We start from the raw sequence: 16,265 nt of genomic DNA, 5'->3' as shown, positions 1-16,265 counted from the left end.
CCAGCAGAAGATGTGGCCCCAGTGGATAAATCCCACTGGGATGCAGGCTGGGTGGTTTAGCAGCATCTTGTCCCATGTCATTCCAGGGGCTGGAAGGAGCTGCAGCCCTGCCTGGCTTCAGGCCCTGCGGGATGGGAGCCCACACATGCCTGGTGCCCCTGGGTTGTGGCTCCTGAGCCATGTCCCAGCTCCTGTGTGACCTGGGGAACTCCGTGTCTGCTTGCCAAGGTGCCACAGCCCTGGGCTGTGCCCTCTTCCCACCTCTGGCATCGCCTCACACACGAGCTGAGAGAGGGAAAAGGGACGGCTGGCAGTTGTGTGGGAGTCTCCAGGCTTTTATCTTGCCCATGGTTTCCAACAGATGTGGAGTGAGCAATGTCTGTAAGGCAGCAGCTCAGCTTTGCTGCACTGAGATTAAAGGATTTAATAATCTGCTGGCAAGATGTAATTGAAAAAGGCAGAGCTCTGGCTGTGCAGCACTCAGCTGAGGCACCGGGGCATTCCCACGCTCCTGAGATCCCTGCAAACCTTCCAGCAAGCCCAGCAAATCCCACTGTGTGGGGCAGGCCCTGCTCTCCATGGATCCAGGGACTAACACTTCATCTTCCTTTGTAGGTAACTATTGATTTGTCAGAACTGAGCTGCCAGGGAGCTTTTCCCTCTGTACCTCAAGCTGCTCCAGAAGGGGTAAGGAACTCAAAGTGGCACTGCCTCCGTGCTGGGTACATCTGGATGTGGCACATGGGGACAGGGGTTGGTGGTGGGAACTGCTGGGTATGATGGTCTCAAGGGGTTTTCCAACATCAGTGATTCCGTGATCCTGTGAGTCCAGGTACATCTCTGGGTACTGAGGGGAGCAGAGCTGCCCTTGCTGGAGGTCAAAGCTTCATTCAGCAGCAGTGGGGATCCATCCATCCATTCATCCATCCATCCATCCATCCATCATCCATCATCCATCCATCCATCATCCATCCATCCATCCATCCATCCATCATCCATCCATCCATCCATCCATCATCCATCCATCCATCCATCCATCATCCATCATCCATCCATCCATCATCCATCCATTCATCATCCATCATCCATCCATCCATCCATCCATCATCCATTATCCATCCATCCATCATCCATCCATCCATCATCCATCATTCATTCATCCATCCATCCATCCATCCATCCATCCATCCATCCATCCATCCATCCATCCATCATCCATCCATCCATCCATCCATCCATCCATCCATCCATCCATCATCCATCCATCCATCCATCCATCCATCCATCCATCCATCCATCCATCATCCATCCATCATCCATCCATCCATCCATCCATCCATCCATCCATCCATCATCCATCCATCATCCATCCATCCATCCATCCATCCCTCCATCCATCCATCCATCCCTCCATCCATCCATCCATCCATCCATCCATCCATCCATCCATCCATCCATCCATCATCCATCCATCCATCCATCATCCATCCATCCATCATCCATCCATCCATCCATCCATCCATCCATCCATCCATCCATCCATCATCCATCCATCCATCCATCCATCCATCATCCATCCATCCATCCATCCATCCATCCATCCATCCATCCATCCATCCATCATCCATCATCCATCCATCCATCATCCATCCATCCATCCATCCATCCATCCATCCATCCATCCATCCATCCATCCATCCATCCATCATCCATCCATCCATCATCCATCCATCATCCATCCATCATCCATCCATCCATCCATCCATCCATCCATCCATCCATCCATCCATCATCCATCCATCCATCCATCCATCCATCCATCCATCCATCATCCATCCATCCATCATCCATCCATCCATCCATCCATCTCCACTCCTCAGTCCTTTATTCCATCCCTATTTCACTCCCTGGTTCCCATTGCAGGAAACAAGCACTGACAACAGTTCTGGACTTTTCCCCCCCTGGGGAGCCAGGCCCAGCACAAGCAGGTGCTGCCACAGCCCAGGTCAGGGATTTTTGGCTGCACACATCAGGGCTGAAGCTCTGGAAGGGGAAGGCTGGCCTGGAGGGGCAGAGGCATGGGAAGGTGGAGGTCCTCAGGCATTCCAGCTGGGAAGGAGCCCCTGGGGCTGCACTGGGGTGCTGAGGTGCCCTGGGCAGGGAGCTCCTGGATGATCCAGGAGTGCTGGCAGAGCCCAGCTCAGTGCCCCGTGCTGGCCAAGCTGAGGTGACTGTGCAGAAATCAGAGACGTGCCTGGCCCACAGAGCTGCTGCCAAAGGGCTCCGTGTGCCCTTTGTGTCCTCCCTGTCACCTGGAAGTGCTGACTGAGTCCTTCTCCTCCCAGCAGGCTGCAGGAACAGAAACCAGGGGAAGTCCCTGGTTCAGGAGCATGGAGCTGCCTTTCTTGTTCCCCTCAGGTCCACCTGCCTGAGAGAGGGGTGAGGGAAGGAGGTGAAATCCAAGGTGGTGAGAGCCTGACCCTGCTGGCAGCAGTGCCAGGAGCTGCTCCAAACACCAACCTGTCCTGCCACTGCCCAAACAGCCTTGGCAGGAGCCACTCAGCGTGGCTGTGTGGCTCAGCTGGAGGCAGGAGGGTGGCTGGAGGCCTGGTGAGACCCAGCACCATGTTTGCAAAAGAGAAAATCTGTATGGGGGACCCTCCTTGCTGTCATTTCCTCTGCTGAGGAATTCACCATCCTCACAAAGGTGATTTCTTACACTGGGCTTTCCTGAGGTGTCTCAAAGTATTCACCAGAGCTGAGGGGGCTCAGTCTGGAGCAAAGGAGGCTCAGGGGGGACCTTGTGGCTCTGCACAAGTCCCTGCCAGGAGGGCACAGCCAGGGGGGGTCGGGCTCTGCTCCCAGGGAACAGGGACAGGACAAGGGGAAATGGCCTCAGGCTGGGCCAGGGCAGGCTCAGGGTGGACACCAGGAGGAATTTCTGCATGGAAAGGGGGCTCAGGCCTTGGCAGGGGCTGCCCAGGGTGGTGGAGGTGTCCAAGGAAGGCCTGGATGTGGCACTCAGAGCTCTGGGCTGGGGACAAGGTGGGCATTGGGCACAGCTTGGCCTCAATGATCCTGGAGGTCTTTTCCAACCTGAAGGATTCTGTGATTCTGTGTATTTATTTCAGTTCTCCTGCCCTGATGATGACATCAAGAAAAAACAAAAAGCCAGAGGGGTGTCTGGAGCTCAGAGCTCCTGCTCTGGTGTCTGGGGTGCTTGGGGCACAGAACACACTGTGGACACCCCTGCTAAGAGGACAACGTTGTAGGGCAGCAGGTGGAGCAAATTCAACCTTTTCTGACCCTCCTCAGACCCTGCCCCGAGCATCTGGGGCTGTTTAACAGCTCCCTTGGGGCTCTTGTCCTTCCACAAGTTTGGGTTCCAGACACTCCTGACGTGGGGGAAGCTGGAGGTGTCCAGGGAGGGTCTGTGCTCTGTGGGAGCTCATCCTGCATGGAATGGTGCTCCCAGAACCCCCTCAGCTGGCCTGGCCTGTGCCCATGGCCAGCAGCAGAGCCCCCAGGCCTGCCTTGGCTGTGGGAGGAGCTGGAGAACAGGGAGCAGCTTGTTCCCAGTGGCTCTGCGATGACAAAGGCCCTTCCATCCCCACAGCAGCACCACTGTGGGCTGGGGCCCTGCTCTGGGAGGCTGTGGGTGAGTGACCAGCAGGCCCAGTGTGTCACTGCTCTGCTCCTGTTGCACAACTGCCTGCTGATTCACAGCTCTCCAGCAGTGCTGCTGCCATTCCTGCTGCTCTGCTGCCCCTGCAAAGCCCAGGAAGAGGCTGCCAGGCCCTGCTGGCTCTCCCTTTACACCTCATTAGCCCTAGTTTGGTAATTTCTCCTCAGATCAGTGCCCTCTGGGGATCAGGACAGAAGATCCTGGGAAGGATGTGGGGGGGAGAGCTGTGGGAGCTGTTCCACCTCTGTCTGGACATCTCCAAATCTCCCAGTCCTGCAGCAATGGTCTCCTGACTGAGCCACCAAGGCCAAAGGTGTCTTTGTCCTTGGCCAGGCATCTCCTGAGGGATTGCTTTCCTCATGGAACAACATTTAACAATGGGACACAAGGGCCAGCCTCACCCAGCAGACAGAAAACACTTTGTCTTGAGATTCTCAGCAGGAATTTCTGCATGGCAAGGGGGCTCAGGCCTTGGCAGGGGCTGCCCAGGGAGGTTTGCAGTGCCCATCCCTGCAGGTGTCACCTGGATGTGGCACTGAGTGCTCTGGGCTGGGGACAAGGTGGGCATTGGGCACAGCTTGGACTTGATCTTGGAGGGCTTTTCCAAGCCCAGGGATTCTGAGATTCTGTGTGAAACCTCTCCAGGACCCCAAAGATACCCTTCTCTGGAGCATTGAGGTCCATGAGCCAGCTGCCAGGGACAGAAGGCTCTTGCAACCAGGGCTGTGACCCTCCAGAGCTGACAAACCTCCCAGGAGTGCCTGGAGCCCCCTGGAGTGTGGTTCCCAGCCTGGTTCAGTGGCAGGGCCTGTGCCACGGGCACTGGAGCTCTCCCCTTGTCTCTGCTCAGTCACAGGGGAAGTGTTTGTGTGCTGCTCGAGCAAAGAGCTAAAAATAACCCCCTGTGTGAGCTGTGGCTCCTGGGTGTGCTGTGTCAGCGCTGCAGCTGAGCCACTGCCGGGGCTCAGGGGACAGGGACAGAGGCCAGGGCCCCACAGCCAGCGGGGACAGCAGCCTGCACACCCAGCAGGGTGGGAAACCAGAACAGCAAACAGAGCCAGCCCTGTGTCACAGCTGGGCCTGGGAGGGACACGACATGCAGGGAACCTTTTCACAGAATCCCTGAGGCTGGAAAAGAGCTCCCAGAGCACTGAGTCCCAGCTGTGCCCAATGCCCACCTTGTCCCCAGCCCAGAGCACTCAGTGCCACATCCAGACCTGCCCTGGACACCTGCAGGGATGGGCATCCCAAACCTCCCTGGGCAGCCCCTGCCAAGGCCTGAGCCCCCTTTCCATGCAGAAATTCCTGCTGATGTCCACCCTGAGCCTGCCCTGGCCCAGCCTGAGGCCATTTCCCCTTGTCCTGTCCCTGTTCCCTGGGAGCAGAGCCCGACCCCCCCTGGCTGTGCCCTCCTGGCAGGGACTTGTGCAGAGCCACAAGGGCCCCCTGAGCCTCCTTTGCTCCAGGCTGAGCCCCTGCCCAGCTCCCTCAGCCCCTGCTGGGGCTCCATTCCCTGCCCAGCTCCCTCAGCCCCTGCTGGGGCTCCATTCCCTGCCCAGCTCCCTCAGCCCCTCCTGGGGCTCCATTCCCTGCCCAGCTCCCTCAGCCCCTCCTGGGGCTCCATTCCCTGCCCAGCTCCAGCCCCTGCAGGTCTCTCGTGTCAGGAGGGGCCCAGAGCTGCCCCCAGCACTGGAGGTGCCCCAGCAGTGCCAGCACAGGGGACGGGCACCGCCCTGGCCCTGCTGCCACCCCAGAGCTGGCACAGCCCAGGGGCCATTGGCCTCTTGCCCACCTGGGCACACCTGAGCTCCTGTCCAGCTGCTGGCACAGCACCCCCAGGGCCTTTTCCAGCCTTCCAGCCCCTCTGCTCCCACATGAGTTGAGATAACTCACCCTGCAAACAGTGGGAAATTACTGGCAGCAGGATACTTAATTATGACAGCCATTGCAGCTGGCAGTGTGCTGGATCATACCATGGGACAGCTCAGGATTCAACGTGAGAGGAGCATTGGGTCTGTGCAAAACCTGTGATGGGGCATCTGCAGCTTTTCCAGTGCCTTCAGTGCTGGTTCCACAGCCTGGCTCTTGCGAGAAACTTTTCTTCCCTGTGTGGGAAGAGCAGGAACTGTGAGGGAATTCCCCATGTCCAGGTTGCCACGGGCTCCATTGCAAACACACCGGGTGCAGGAGATCCTTGTGCTCCTCATGCTGGGTCAGCACCTGAGCCATCCTCTCCAGCTCATCCAGGGAATGCTGCTGGATGAGAGGCTGGACATGCCCTGGCCTCCCCACATGTGTGTGATGGCATCTGGAAATCCCCCAGTCCTGGGCTGATCCCCCAGTGTGGGCAGCAGGAAAGGGGGGGATTCTCCTCCTCTGTCCCTGTGCCCAGGTGAGAGCCCACCTGTCCTGGGCATTCCAACAGCACAAGGACCTGGAGCTGCTGGAGAGAGCCCAGAGGAGCCACCAAAGCTGCTCCAGGGCTGGAGCCAGGCTGGGGGAGCTGGGGGTGCTCACCTGGAGAGGAGAAGGAGCCAGGGAGAGCTCAGAGCCCCTGGCAGGGCCTGAAGGGGCTCCAGGAGAGCTGCAGAGGGACTGGGGACAAGGCCTGGAGGGACAGGAGCCAGGGAATGGCTCCCAGTGCCACAGGGCAGGGCTGGATGGGATCTTGGGAATGAGGAATTGTGCCCTGGCAGGGTGGGCGGGCCCTGGCACAGAGCGGCTGTGGCTGCCCCTGGATCCCTGGCAGTGCCCAAAGCCGGGATGCACACTGGGGCTTGGAGCAGCCTTGGACAGTGTCCCTGCCATGGCAGGGGTGGAATGAGATGGGTTTTGCTGTCCCTTCCCAGCCAAACCTTTGCACGCACCCGCCACTCTCCGGTTTCCCCTCAGGGCTCTGTGCCCCCTCACGCCTGCGCCGCCAGGGGGCGTCTCCTGCCCCGCCCGCGGCCGCGCTCCGCCCCCTGCAGTAACGTCACTCCAACCCCTGGGGGAGGAGGCGAGCGCAGCCAATGGGAGCGCGGAGAGCGCAGCGAGGGGGCGGGGCTTTCGCCGGCGCAAGGGCGGGGCCGACAGCTCCCAGGTTCGCGCGTCCGCCGGTGACGTCATCACGCGGGGGGTTCTGCGAACCCGCGGGGCGGGAGCGCACCTGAGCGGGGAAATTGCTTCCAAAAAGCCGAGAATTGCTTCCAAAAGTCCCGTCCATCCCTGCCCTCTGGCACTGGGAGCCATTCCCTGGCTCCTGTCCCTCCAGGCCTTGTCCCCAGTCCCTCTGCAGCTCTCCTGGAGCCCCTTCAGGCCCTGCAAGGGGCTCTGTGTTCTCCCTGGATCCTTCTCCTCTCCAGGTGAGCATCCCCAGCTCTCCCAGCCTGGCTCCAGCCCTGGGGCCCCCTCTGGGCTCTCTCCAGCAGCTCCAGATCCTTGTGCTGTTGTAATGCCCAGGGCTGGGGCAGCTCTGCAAGTGGGCTCTCACCTGGGCACAGGGACAGAGGAGCAGAATGTCCCCGTTTCCTGCTGCCCACACTGGAGGATCAGCCCAGCATCCTGAGGGCTTTCAGGGTCAGGGCATGTCCAGCCTCTCACCCACCAACACCCCAAAGCTGCTCTCCCTGTGCTCATCCCCAGCCTGGATGGATCCGAGGGTTTGTTCCGACCCAAGTGCAGCACCAGCATCTTGTCCTGTTAAACCCCACGAGATCCTCGCTCCCGGAGCTCATCCATCAGCTCATCCATCCCCCGGACCGCGAATCCCGGGCAAAAAAAACCCGCACAAAATAAACGAACTCCGGGGGCCGCGCGGTGACGTCACCCGCAACCGCCGCACCGCCCCGGTGACGTCACAGCGGCGTACGCGCGCGCGCGCGCCCCCGCCGGGCCTGCGCGGTGCGTGAGGCGGGGGAGGCGGCGCGCGCAGCCTCGGCAGCGCCTCTGAGGAGCCGCCGCGAGCCCCGGGGGAGAACCGGGAAGGGCCGGCGACAAGCGGGGCCCATCGAGCCGAGCAGAGCCCGGGCGGAGCGCGGGGTTATGAGGGCGGGCGCCGCCGCCTCCCCGTGAGGAGCCGCGGGCGCGGGGAGCGCGCGAGGCCGCCCCGCCACAGGAAGCCATTTTGTGGGCCCCCTCCTCCTCCTCGTCGTTCTCGTCCTCTTCCTCCTCCTCGTCCTCCGCCGTCGCCGCCGCCCTCGGGAGCGGCCGGGCCCGGTGAAGGAGGCGGCGAGGAGGGGCGGCGGCGGCCGCCGCGCCCTCCCCCATGGCGAAGAAAACCTACGACCTGCTCTTCAAGCTGCTGCTCATCGGGGACTCGGGGGTCGGCAAGACCTGCGTCCTCTTCCGCTTCTCCGACGATGCCTTCAACACCACCTTCATCTCCACCATTGGTCAGTGCTTTTCCGCCCATGGCGGGGCTGCGGACCCCTCGGTTCCCACCGCCGTACCCCGCTCAGCTCCGTCCCTGTGTCACCCCGAGGGCCCCCAGTGTTCACCCCAGCCCCGTTATTGTGTCACCCCCTAGGGACCCCCTGTATTATCTCCAGCCCCCAAGGGACCTCCTGTGTCACCCATTAGGAATACCCTGTGACCCCCCCGCCACCCCCAGGGACCCCCAGCCCCGTGTTTGTGTCACCCCTAGGGATGGCCTGTGTCAACCCCGAGCCCCACTCCTATATCCCTGTCCAGGGACACCCTGTGCCACCCATCAGGAATCCCCTGTGACCCCCCAGTCACCCCTAGGGACAGCCTGGGTCACCCCCGAGCCCCACTTCTGTATCCCTGCCCAGGGACCCCCTGTGTCACCCATCAGGAATCCCCTGTGAGCCCCCCAGGGACCCCAGCCCCGTGTCTGCGTCATCCCTAGGGATGGCCCGTGTCACCCCCAGAGACCCCCTGTGTCACCCATCAGGAATCTCCTGTGACCCCCCCGCTCCCAATCCCCCCTAGGGACCCCCAGCCCCGTGTCTGTGTCACCCCCTTGCCCCACTCCTGTATCCCCCCCCAGGAACCCCCTGTGTCCCTGCAGGACCTTCCTGTGTCCCCCCCAGCCCCATTCCCGTGTCCCCCTCCCGCCGCGGTGCCGCCCGACGCCGCCTCGCCCCCGCTGCAGGGCAGGGTGGCTTTGGTTCCTCCCTCGGCGCTGGGTGACCCTGGGCGACCCTCGCTGTCCCCCCCGCGGGGGCTGCGCTGGCAGCTCGTCCCCCGCGCCCCGTGCCAGCCGCCGGAGCCCACCTGGCCCCTTCCATCAGCGCTAATCCCGGTGCCCGCGGGCCGCGGGGATCGCCGTGCCCGTGTTTGCACCGCTCTGGATGTGGCTCAGGAGCCATCGCGCTCGTGGGTGGGGTCTGTGTTCTCGCCCAACAAAGCTGTCCTTTCCCCCTCGGCACCTCCTGACCGAGGTAGAGCTGCTGTGACATCATGAATGGGGATGTGTCTTTGCCTTTTCCGTGCAATCTGTGCCACGGGACAGGCCTGGTGCCCAGTATCCTTCCATCCAGGTGCATCTCAGGGCTTTCCTGAACATCTTTCTTTGCAGATGAACAGGTCAGCTTCTCACCTTCTTGGTGACTGGCTCTGAAAATTAAGGGTAATTCCTGTCTCAGCTTTTCTTGCAGCAGCCACTGGTGTAACACATGCAGATACATCTGGATAAAAAAGAAAATTATTTTGAGGGCTATGAACTGGATCTGACTTTTGTGTTTGCTGTAAATCCCTTGAATCACTGGTCATGCAGCTGAGGGAACATGGAGTGTCAGTGTAGATCTTAGTGCTGGGTGTGTTCACCCCTGTGCACTTCCTTATCTGTGATGAAACACCACCCAAAAATTGCACCTCGGACTAGAGCATGTAAAAATACTCTCTTAAGCAAGGCTTGGGAAATTTAAAGTGAAAAAAAGAAAACCTTTGTGACAGCTAAGTGTCGAGAAAATTATTCCCTAAAACCTCTCAGGGCCTCAACTTGGCATTTTGCTGAATTTTTGGGGCACTGTGTGACAGTTAATGCTGTCCCTTCCCGTGGCATGGCCTGGCTCTGGGAGGCCAGATGGGTTTGCTGCTGTGGCCAGGGTGTATTTTGGCACTGCTGGGCAGATCCTTGCTGGGATCACATGACATTCCTTGCCTTTGGAGTTCGTTGGGAAGGTTTATTTCAATTCTCTAAGTTAAAAATAGTCAACGTCATAGTTAAAAAGTCAGCAGGCACAGTGGCTCCTGCTCCAACAACTCGTGCTTTTAATAATTAGTGGTTTAGTAATTAGAATTAGCTGCTGGTCTAACTGTGCAGTTTTGGGGCCTTCAAGAGGAGTGTCACCAGGTTGGGTAGGAGGTGTGCACGTGCAGATTTTGGAAGTGTTTCCCAGCAGTCAGACCAGTGGCTCTTTGTTTCTGCCGTGCCTAAACTGGAGGGCAGAGGTGCTGAATTCATTCCCTGATTTCTGAACTGGGTGTCTGTGATGGTAGCTGTGTGAGGTTTGTGTCTTCACAGTGGAATTTGGCAGGTGTTGGTGTACAAATTGATTTTCTGTGTGGTGTTTAACTGCCCAAAGATGCCTTAAAAGTGTTGTTTCCATAGTTTTCTGTAAGTTTGATGTGGAAACCTTGAGGGAAGTGTCCTGTGCAGACAATGCCAGTTGTAAGGGAGACTCTTCTTGGGAGAAGCAGCCCATCCCTGAAGGAAGAATCCAAACACCTGAGTTTTATCCAGGCCCACTCAGTTCTCTCTGCATTATCCCAAACAGTGCAGCAATCTGGCTGAGAATGGGATTTCAAATTCCCCTGGTGACAGCAGCTCTCCCACTTGCCCAGGTTGGCCCCACAGCAGCAGTGACAATCCAGGAACCTGGAAAGGGGCTTTCCATGGAGGGGAATCCCAGCCCTGCTTGGTTTTGCAGCTGGAAGGGCAGAGTTTCAGGGAAAGCCTCCCATGGAGTCTCTGACCTGTAGCAACAAGGAAATGTGGTTTCCAAAGCCCTGTGTACACAGTGGGTGACAGGAGGTGACTGGATGCTTGGCTGAGGCTCTCCTGTGTTTGGATAACCCCAGCAGCTCTGCTCCCTGCCCTGGCTTTGCTCAGAGCTCTGCCAACAGCCTGGGACACACGTGAAATGTTCTGAGTGCTTGGTGGGGGCTGGAGGCAGGGACTGGTTCGTGGAATCCTGGAATGGTTTGGGTGGGAAGGGAGCTCAGACCCCCCCAGTGCCACCCCTGCCATGGCAGGGACACCTCCCACTGTCCCAAGGTGCTCCAATGTCCAGCCTGGCCTTGGGCACTGCCAGGGATCCAGGGGCAGCCCCAGCTGCTCTGGGAATTCCATCCCTGCCCACCTTCCCAGGGAACAATTCCTCATTCCCAAGATCCCATCCATCCCATCCCTCTGGCACTGGGAGCCATTCCCTGGCTCCTGTCCCTCCATGCCGTGTCCAAAGTCCCTGTGAGCTCTTCTGAAGGGTCCCTTCAAGCACTGAAGGCTCAGTCTTTAGTTTGGAAGGAAAAGAAGGATCTCTTTTCCTTTTGAAGGATCTCAAGGAATGTTGCAACTGGCCTCTGTCTAAGGAGGAGGCATGGGGAGAAGGTTTTAATTCTCTGAAACCAAAGGCCTGATTGCATATGGAAGGGAAGACACCCTAATAGAGCATTTCTGCTTCATGTCAGTCATTTCTATCCCTTCACATTTCATCTTTGCACATTGATCCTGCTCCATGATGGCTGCTGGGGGATAACTTACTGGCCCTGTCACTTGACATACTCTCACTTTGACTTTGAGTCACTTCAATCTAATATTTCCTGCTAAAGCAGCAGTTAAGCTTCTGGATGTGCTGAGGTGCCAGCGTGAGGGATTTCATTGCCCCTTCTCAGGCACTATAAATATTCCAGATGGCATTTCTGCAAGAAATCCCAGAGTCATGGTAACCTCCCTGGGGAGGCCGGGGCCTGGGCCTCCAGCCCTGCCCTGCTCTTTGCAGGTACAAAAGGAAGAAACCTTGGAAGGCTTAGTCCATCACAAATAATTTTAAATTGTAACTGTTCTTCAGCAATTTTCTGGTGCAAGAATTATTTTTATGGTATTTGGTTTTGAGAACTGTGGTGCTTGAGGGTCAGTGAGTGGGTGCAGCTGCCCCTCTGGCACTGCTGCTGTTCCTCTCATTTTAGTGCTCTCCCTGCTACCAGCAGATTGTCTTTATTTTGAATGTTAAAAATGTTAGCATGAGTGACTTCCAGGCAGCATATCCTTGAGATCTTATCTTTTAATATCCCTTTCTTGGCACTCAGTGTGTCAGGTGGTTGATGGTTTGAAGTGAGCTGTGCATAAAGGATCCATAGGAGCTGTGCACACTTTGTGGAGCACCTGGGAACAGGTAGGGAGGGAGGGAGGCTCTTCTGGCCAGGATGGCTGCTGAAAGATTTAAATGCCAGGACTGAGCCTAAGCACGTAATCACTGTTGTCTGACTAAGTCCAATGCAAATGAAGATGAGTCACAAAAAAATGTTTTCCCATGAAATCTCTAGTAACAGCTCAGGAGAACAAAGGGTGTGTGAACATTGGGAGATTCCCCCCAGTGCTCCTGGTGGAGGTAAAACTTCCCTGCATCTTTATTCCCCCCAGTGCTCCTGGTGGAGGTAAAACTTCCCTGCATCTTTATTCCCCCCCAGTGCTCCTGGTGGAGGTAAAACTTCCCTGCATCTTTATCCCTCCCCAGTGCTCCTGGTGGAGGTAAAACTTCCCTGCATCTTTATTCCCCCCAGTGCTCCTGATGGAAGGTAAAACTTCCCTGCATCTTTATCCCTCCCCAGTGCTCCTGGTGGAGGTAAAACTTCCCTGCATCTTTATTCCCCCCAGTGCTCCTGATGGAAGGTAAAACTTCCCTGCATCTTTATCCCTCCCCAGTGCTCCTGGTGGAGGTAAAACTTCCCTGCATCTTTATCCCTCCTGGAGGTGCAGCTGTAATTTGTGTTCCTGAGCTTTACTCACCTGGCTGCAAGTCTACAAATCCAGAGATAAAAACCAGTCATTTTTGAGGTTTGTTTCATTTTGAACACAACCAAAGCTGTGCTAAGAGCATGCAAAACTGATATTTGAAATGTGAAAGTATAGGAAAATTATTTGGATGAAATAATTATTTTTAATTGTTTCTTTTGCCTTTATTAGAATTGGGTTTGAGTTAGAACCACTTGCTTTGAAATTGCTTCATATTGGCACATTGGAGCACTGAAATTTTTTAAAAATTAGTCCTCAAGAGTGCTCAGGTAATAAATCCAAGTTTGTTTGTGCATCCTGGGAGGATTTGTTCACTCAGGATTGTGATATGTTAGTGTCAGAAGGAAGGAAGGAAGGATCCCCAGGTAGAGAAAGGGGAAAAACTTGCCAAATTTTGGGAAGCAAGGGATGGTTTGAGTGGTGAAGATGCTGTTGCTGTTGCAGAATGAAGTTTGAAAAACAAGCAGTTTCAGGATTTAAATAAGGCAGGGGTTACTGCACCAGAGGGAAGCACTGGCTTGCCTGTCCCAGGAGTTGTGGCTGTCCCATCCTGGCAGTGTTAGGCCAGCTTGGACAGGACTTGGAGCATCATGGTTTAGTGCAAGATCTCTGCCCATGGCAGGAGGTGAAATGGGATCAGCTTCAAGGTCCCTTGAAGCCAAACCATCATTCCATCATTCCATCATTGGATCCCTTTTTTGTATCCTGCCTGCAGGAGCAGCAGCAGCTGTGAGTTGTGTTCATGTTGTGCCCAGGCTGTGGGCTCAGCCTGCTGCTGACTCCTGGCCTGGAGCAGGTGAATTAGACAAGGAAAAATCCCAAGAAACCCTGGCCCAGCAAAGCCCCCCTGATCCCAACTCCTGCTCAGTCATTTCTGTGACCTGAACCCATCAGGCAGCAGGGGAGGCCAAAGTCATTTCCACGTGGAGGTGGCTGTGCTGCAGAACTGGCTGCCAGGGGAATTCTGGAGGGGAAAAGATGGCTGGGTTCAGAATGAGAGTAGAAAATGGAAGTGGATCTGTAGGTGGGCAATGAATGCAGTGCTCTGGATGCAAGCTGGAGCTCGGGAATCCCCTGAGCTCTGGGCTGCTGGGGCTTGGACAAGCATTGTTTGGCCTGGAGGGGGTTGTCCTCTCCTCTCCTCTGTCTGCTGGGACACCCAGGGGAGGGGTTACAGAGCGAGCTGCACTTGTGTGATGCTGTACAGAAAGGGTGGTTCGGTTTGGGTTTTCTTTTGTAGGGTTTTTTGGGGCTTTTGTGTGTGAGTGTTGGGGGATTTTTTCCTCATGTAGGGCAGTGAATAATGAGCAGCAGTTTTGCACACGCCTCACAGAGCTGATGAGAAGCTGGGGATGGCTGTGGTGAGGAGCTGAGGAACTGAGCTGGCTGCAAACTTCTTTGTGGAACTTTGTGGCTGTTTTTTCAGCTGAGCTGGATCAATTCCCTGATGGGGCTCCTCACAGATTACCCTCCAAATCTGTGCTGGTGGAGTGGTAGGGCAGCAGGGGATGGAAACAGCACAGGAGGTGGTGCTTGGACTCAGAATTCCAGGATCCCTGAGGCTGGATAAGCTCTTGCAGCCCATCCAGTCCCAGCTGTGCCCAATGGCCACCTTGTCCCCAGCCCAGGGCACTCAGTGCCACATCCAGGTGACACCTGCAGGGATGGGCACCCCGAACCTCCCTGGGCAGCCCCTGCCAAGGCCTGAGCCCCCTTTCCATGCAGAAATTCCTGCTGGTGTCCACCCTGAGCCTGCCCTGGCCCAGCCTGAGGCCATTTCCCCTTGTCCTGTCCCTGTTCCCTGGGAGTAGAGCCCGACCCCCCCTGGCTGTGCCCTCCTGGCAGGGACTTGTGCAGAGCCACAAGGGCCCCCTGAGCCTCCTTTGCTCCAGGCTGAGCCCCTGCCCAGCTCCCTCAGCCCCTGCTGGGGCTCCATTCCCTGCCCAGCTCCCTCAGCCCCTGCTGGGGCTCCATTCCCTGCCCAGCTCCCTCAGCCCCTGCTGGGGCTCCATTCCCTGCCCAGCTCCCTCAGCCCCTGCTGGGGCTCCATTCCCTGCCCAGCTCCCTCAGCCCCTGCTGGGGCTCCATTCCCTGCCCAGCTCCCTCAGCCCCTGCTGGGGCTCCATTCCCTGCCCAGCTCCAGCCCCTGCAGGTCTCTCCTGTCAGGAGGGGCCCAGAGCTGCCCCAGCACTGGAGATGCCCCAGCAGTGCCAGCACAGGGGACGGGCACTGCCCTGGGCCTGAGAGGTTCCCCATGAGAATTCCCTTTCTGGTTGCAGTTCCACATTCACAGACCTGTTGGCAGCAGTTCCAGTGCCTGTCTTTCCCTCCTCCCTGCCCCAGTATGAAACAAACCCCAAACTGGGCTTGCTCCTCTCCTGGTGCTGTTGCTGTCGGTGCCTCGGGCAGAGCCGGTCAGGGAAGGACGTGAACACTGCAGAGCTGCTTCCTTGGGCTCAGTCCTGTGCTGGCAGCCCTGCTGCTCCTCTGTCCTTGCTCTGACACGTTGCTGATGTGCAGCTGAAACTCAGGGGCAGCTGCTCCCCAAATGTGCTGAGCACAGTCAGGAGCCCTGCAGGGTGCCCAGGTTGGCTGCTCCAGTTAAGGCAGCTCTGTTTCCAGGAGGGAACTGAGCTGTCACTTCAGCAGTGACAGAGATGAAGAGTTAGGAAGTCCCTGATATTTTCTGGGTAATGTGTGTACAGATTTGGAGCACAGGCTTCGTGATCTGTGGGCTGCTTGTGAATTTTCAGAGGCCAAACAAAATGTCTGTTGGTGTTGGTAGAAACTTGTTCATGAACGCCTAAGCAGGAGCACAGCCTTTGTTTGAAGTAGCCAGTGATTGGTTTTTAGTGCCTTGTTGGGTGATAAACACGACTGGGAGGTGCAGAGAAGTGTTTTCTTCTTGACTCCCTTGGTTTATGTCTTTCAAAAGAAAATCTGTTATGCTCCTGCAGAAGATTTTCTTCCCTGTGAGGGTGGCAGGCCCTGGCACAGGGTGCCCAGAGAAGCTGTGGCTGCCCCTGCATCCCTGGAGCTGTCCAAGGCCAGGCTGGACTTGCAGCACCCTGGGATAGTGGAAGGAGTTCCTGCACATAGCAGGATGTGAAATGGGATGAGCTTTAAGGCCCCTTTCCATCTAAACCATCCTGTGATTCACCAGTTCTCTTTACCCTGAGAAAACACTTGATCTTTTCTACTCTTCAAGTCAATACTGATATTTAATTAGGGCATTGATTGAGAGCCTATTGATGAAAACCTCATCAGGGAATAGGAAGAATCAACCCTGCCTTGAAGAATGAAGGCAGCCTGAGGTGCAGCAGTGCTGCCTGGGAAGGGTTTTGCCTTGGCAGGCCCTGCTCCCTGTCCCTGCAGCCCTGGAGCAGGGCGTGGGCTCTCCCCACCCTGGGTACCCACAGCTCCTCCTCCCTGGAGCGTGGAAAGTCAGCGTGTCCCTGCTTGTTGGTGTGCAGGAAAGCCTTGACAAGGATGGTGGCTGGGAGAGGGCTGCTCTGCCAGCAAAATTCATCCCACCTGGCCTTGAGAAATGCCCAGACAGCACAGCAGAGCAGAGCAGCTTGCACGGATTCTCCAGCAGTGGCAGCCTGTTGTGCCATCAAA

General features: G+C 57.0%; 1 protein-coding gene across 1 annotated transcript in view; it reads left to right on the top strand.

Moving 5' to 3' along the window:
- The first annotated feature begins 7,585 nt into the window (after positions 1–7,585).
- Positions 7,586–16,265, top strand: part of RAB10 (RAB10, member RAS oncogene family) — a 52,141-nt gene continuing 43,461 nt past the window's right edge. The window contains exon 1 of the mRNA XM_036405166.2: positions 7,586–8,058. Within this exon, the coding sequence (XP_036261059.1) occupies positions 7,932–8,058 (127 nt within the window). The 5' untranslated portion in view covers positions 7,586–7,931. The remainder of the gene's footprint in view (positions 8,059–16,265) is intronic.

This window comes from Molothrus ater, chromosome 32, assembly GCF_012460135.2.
Source record: "Molothrus ater isolate BHLD 08-10-18 breed brown headed cowbird chromosome 32, BPBGC_Mater_1.1, whole genome shotgun sequence".
Lineage (NCBI taxonomy): Eukaryota > Metazoa > Chordata > Aves > Passeriformes > Icteridae > Molothrus > Molothrus ater.
Note: the sequence above shows the minus strand (reverse complement) of the source record. Positions and strands in the feature narration are given on the sequence as shown.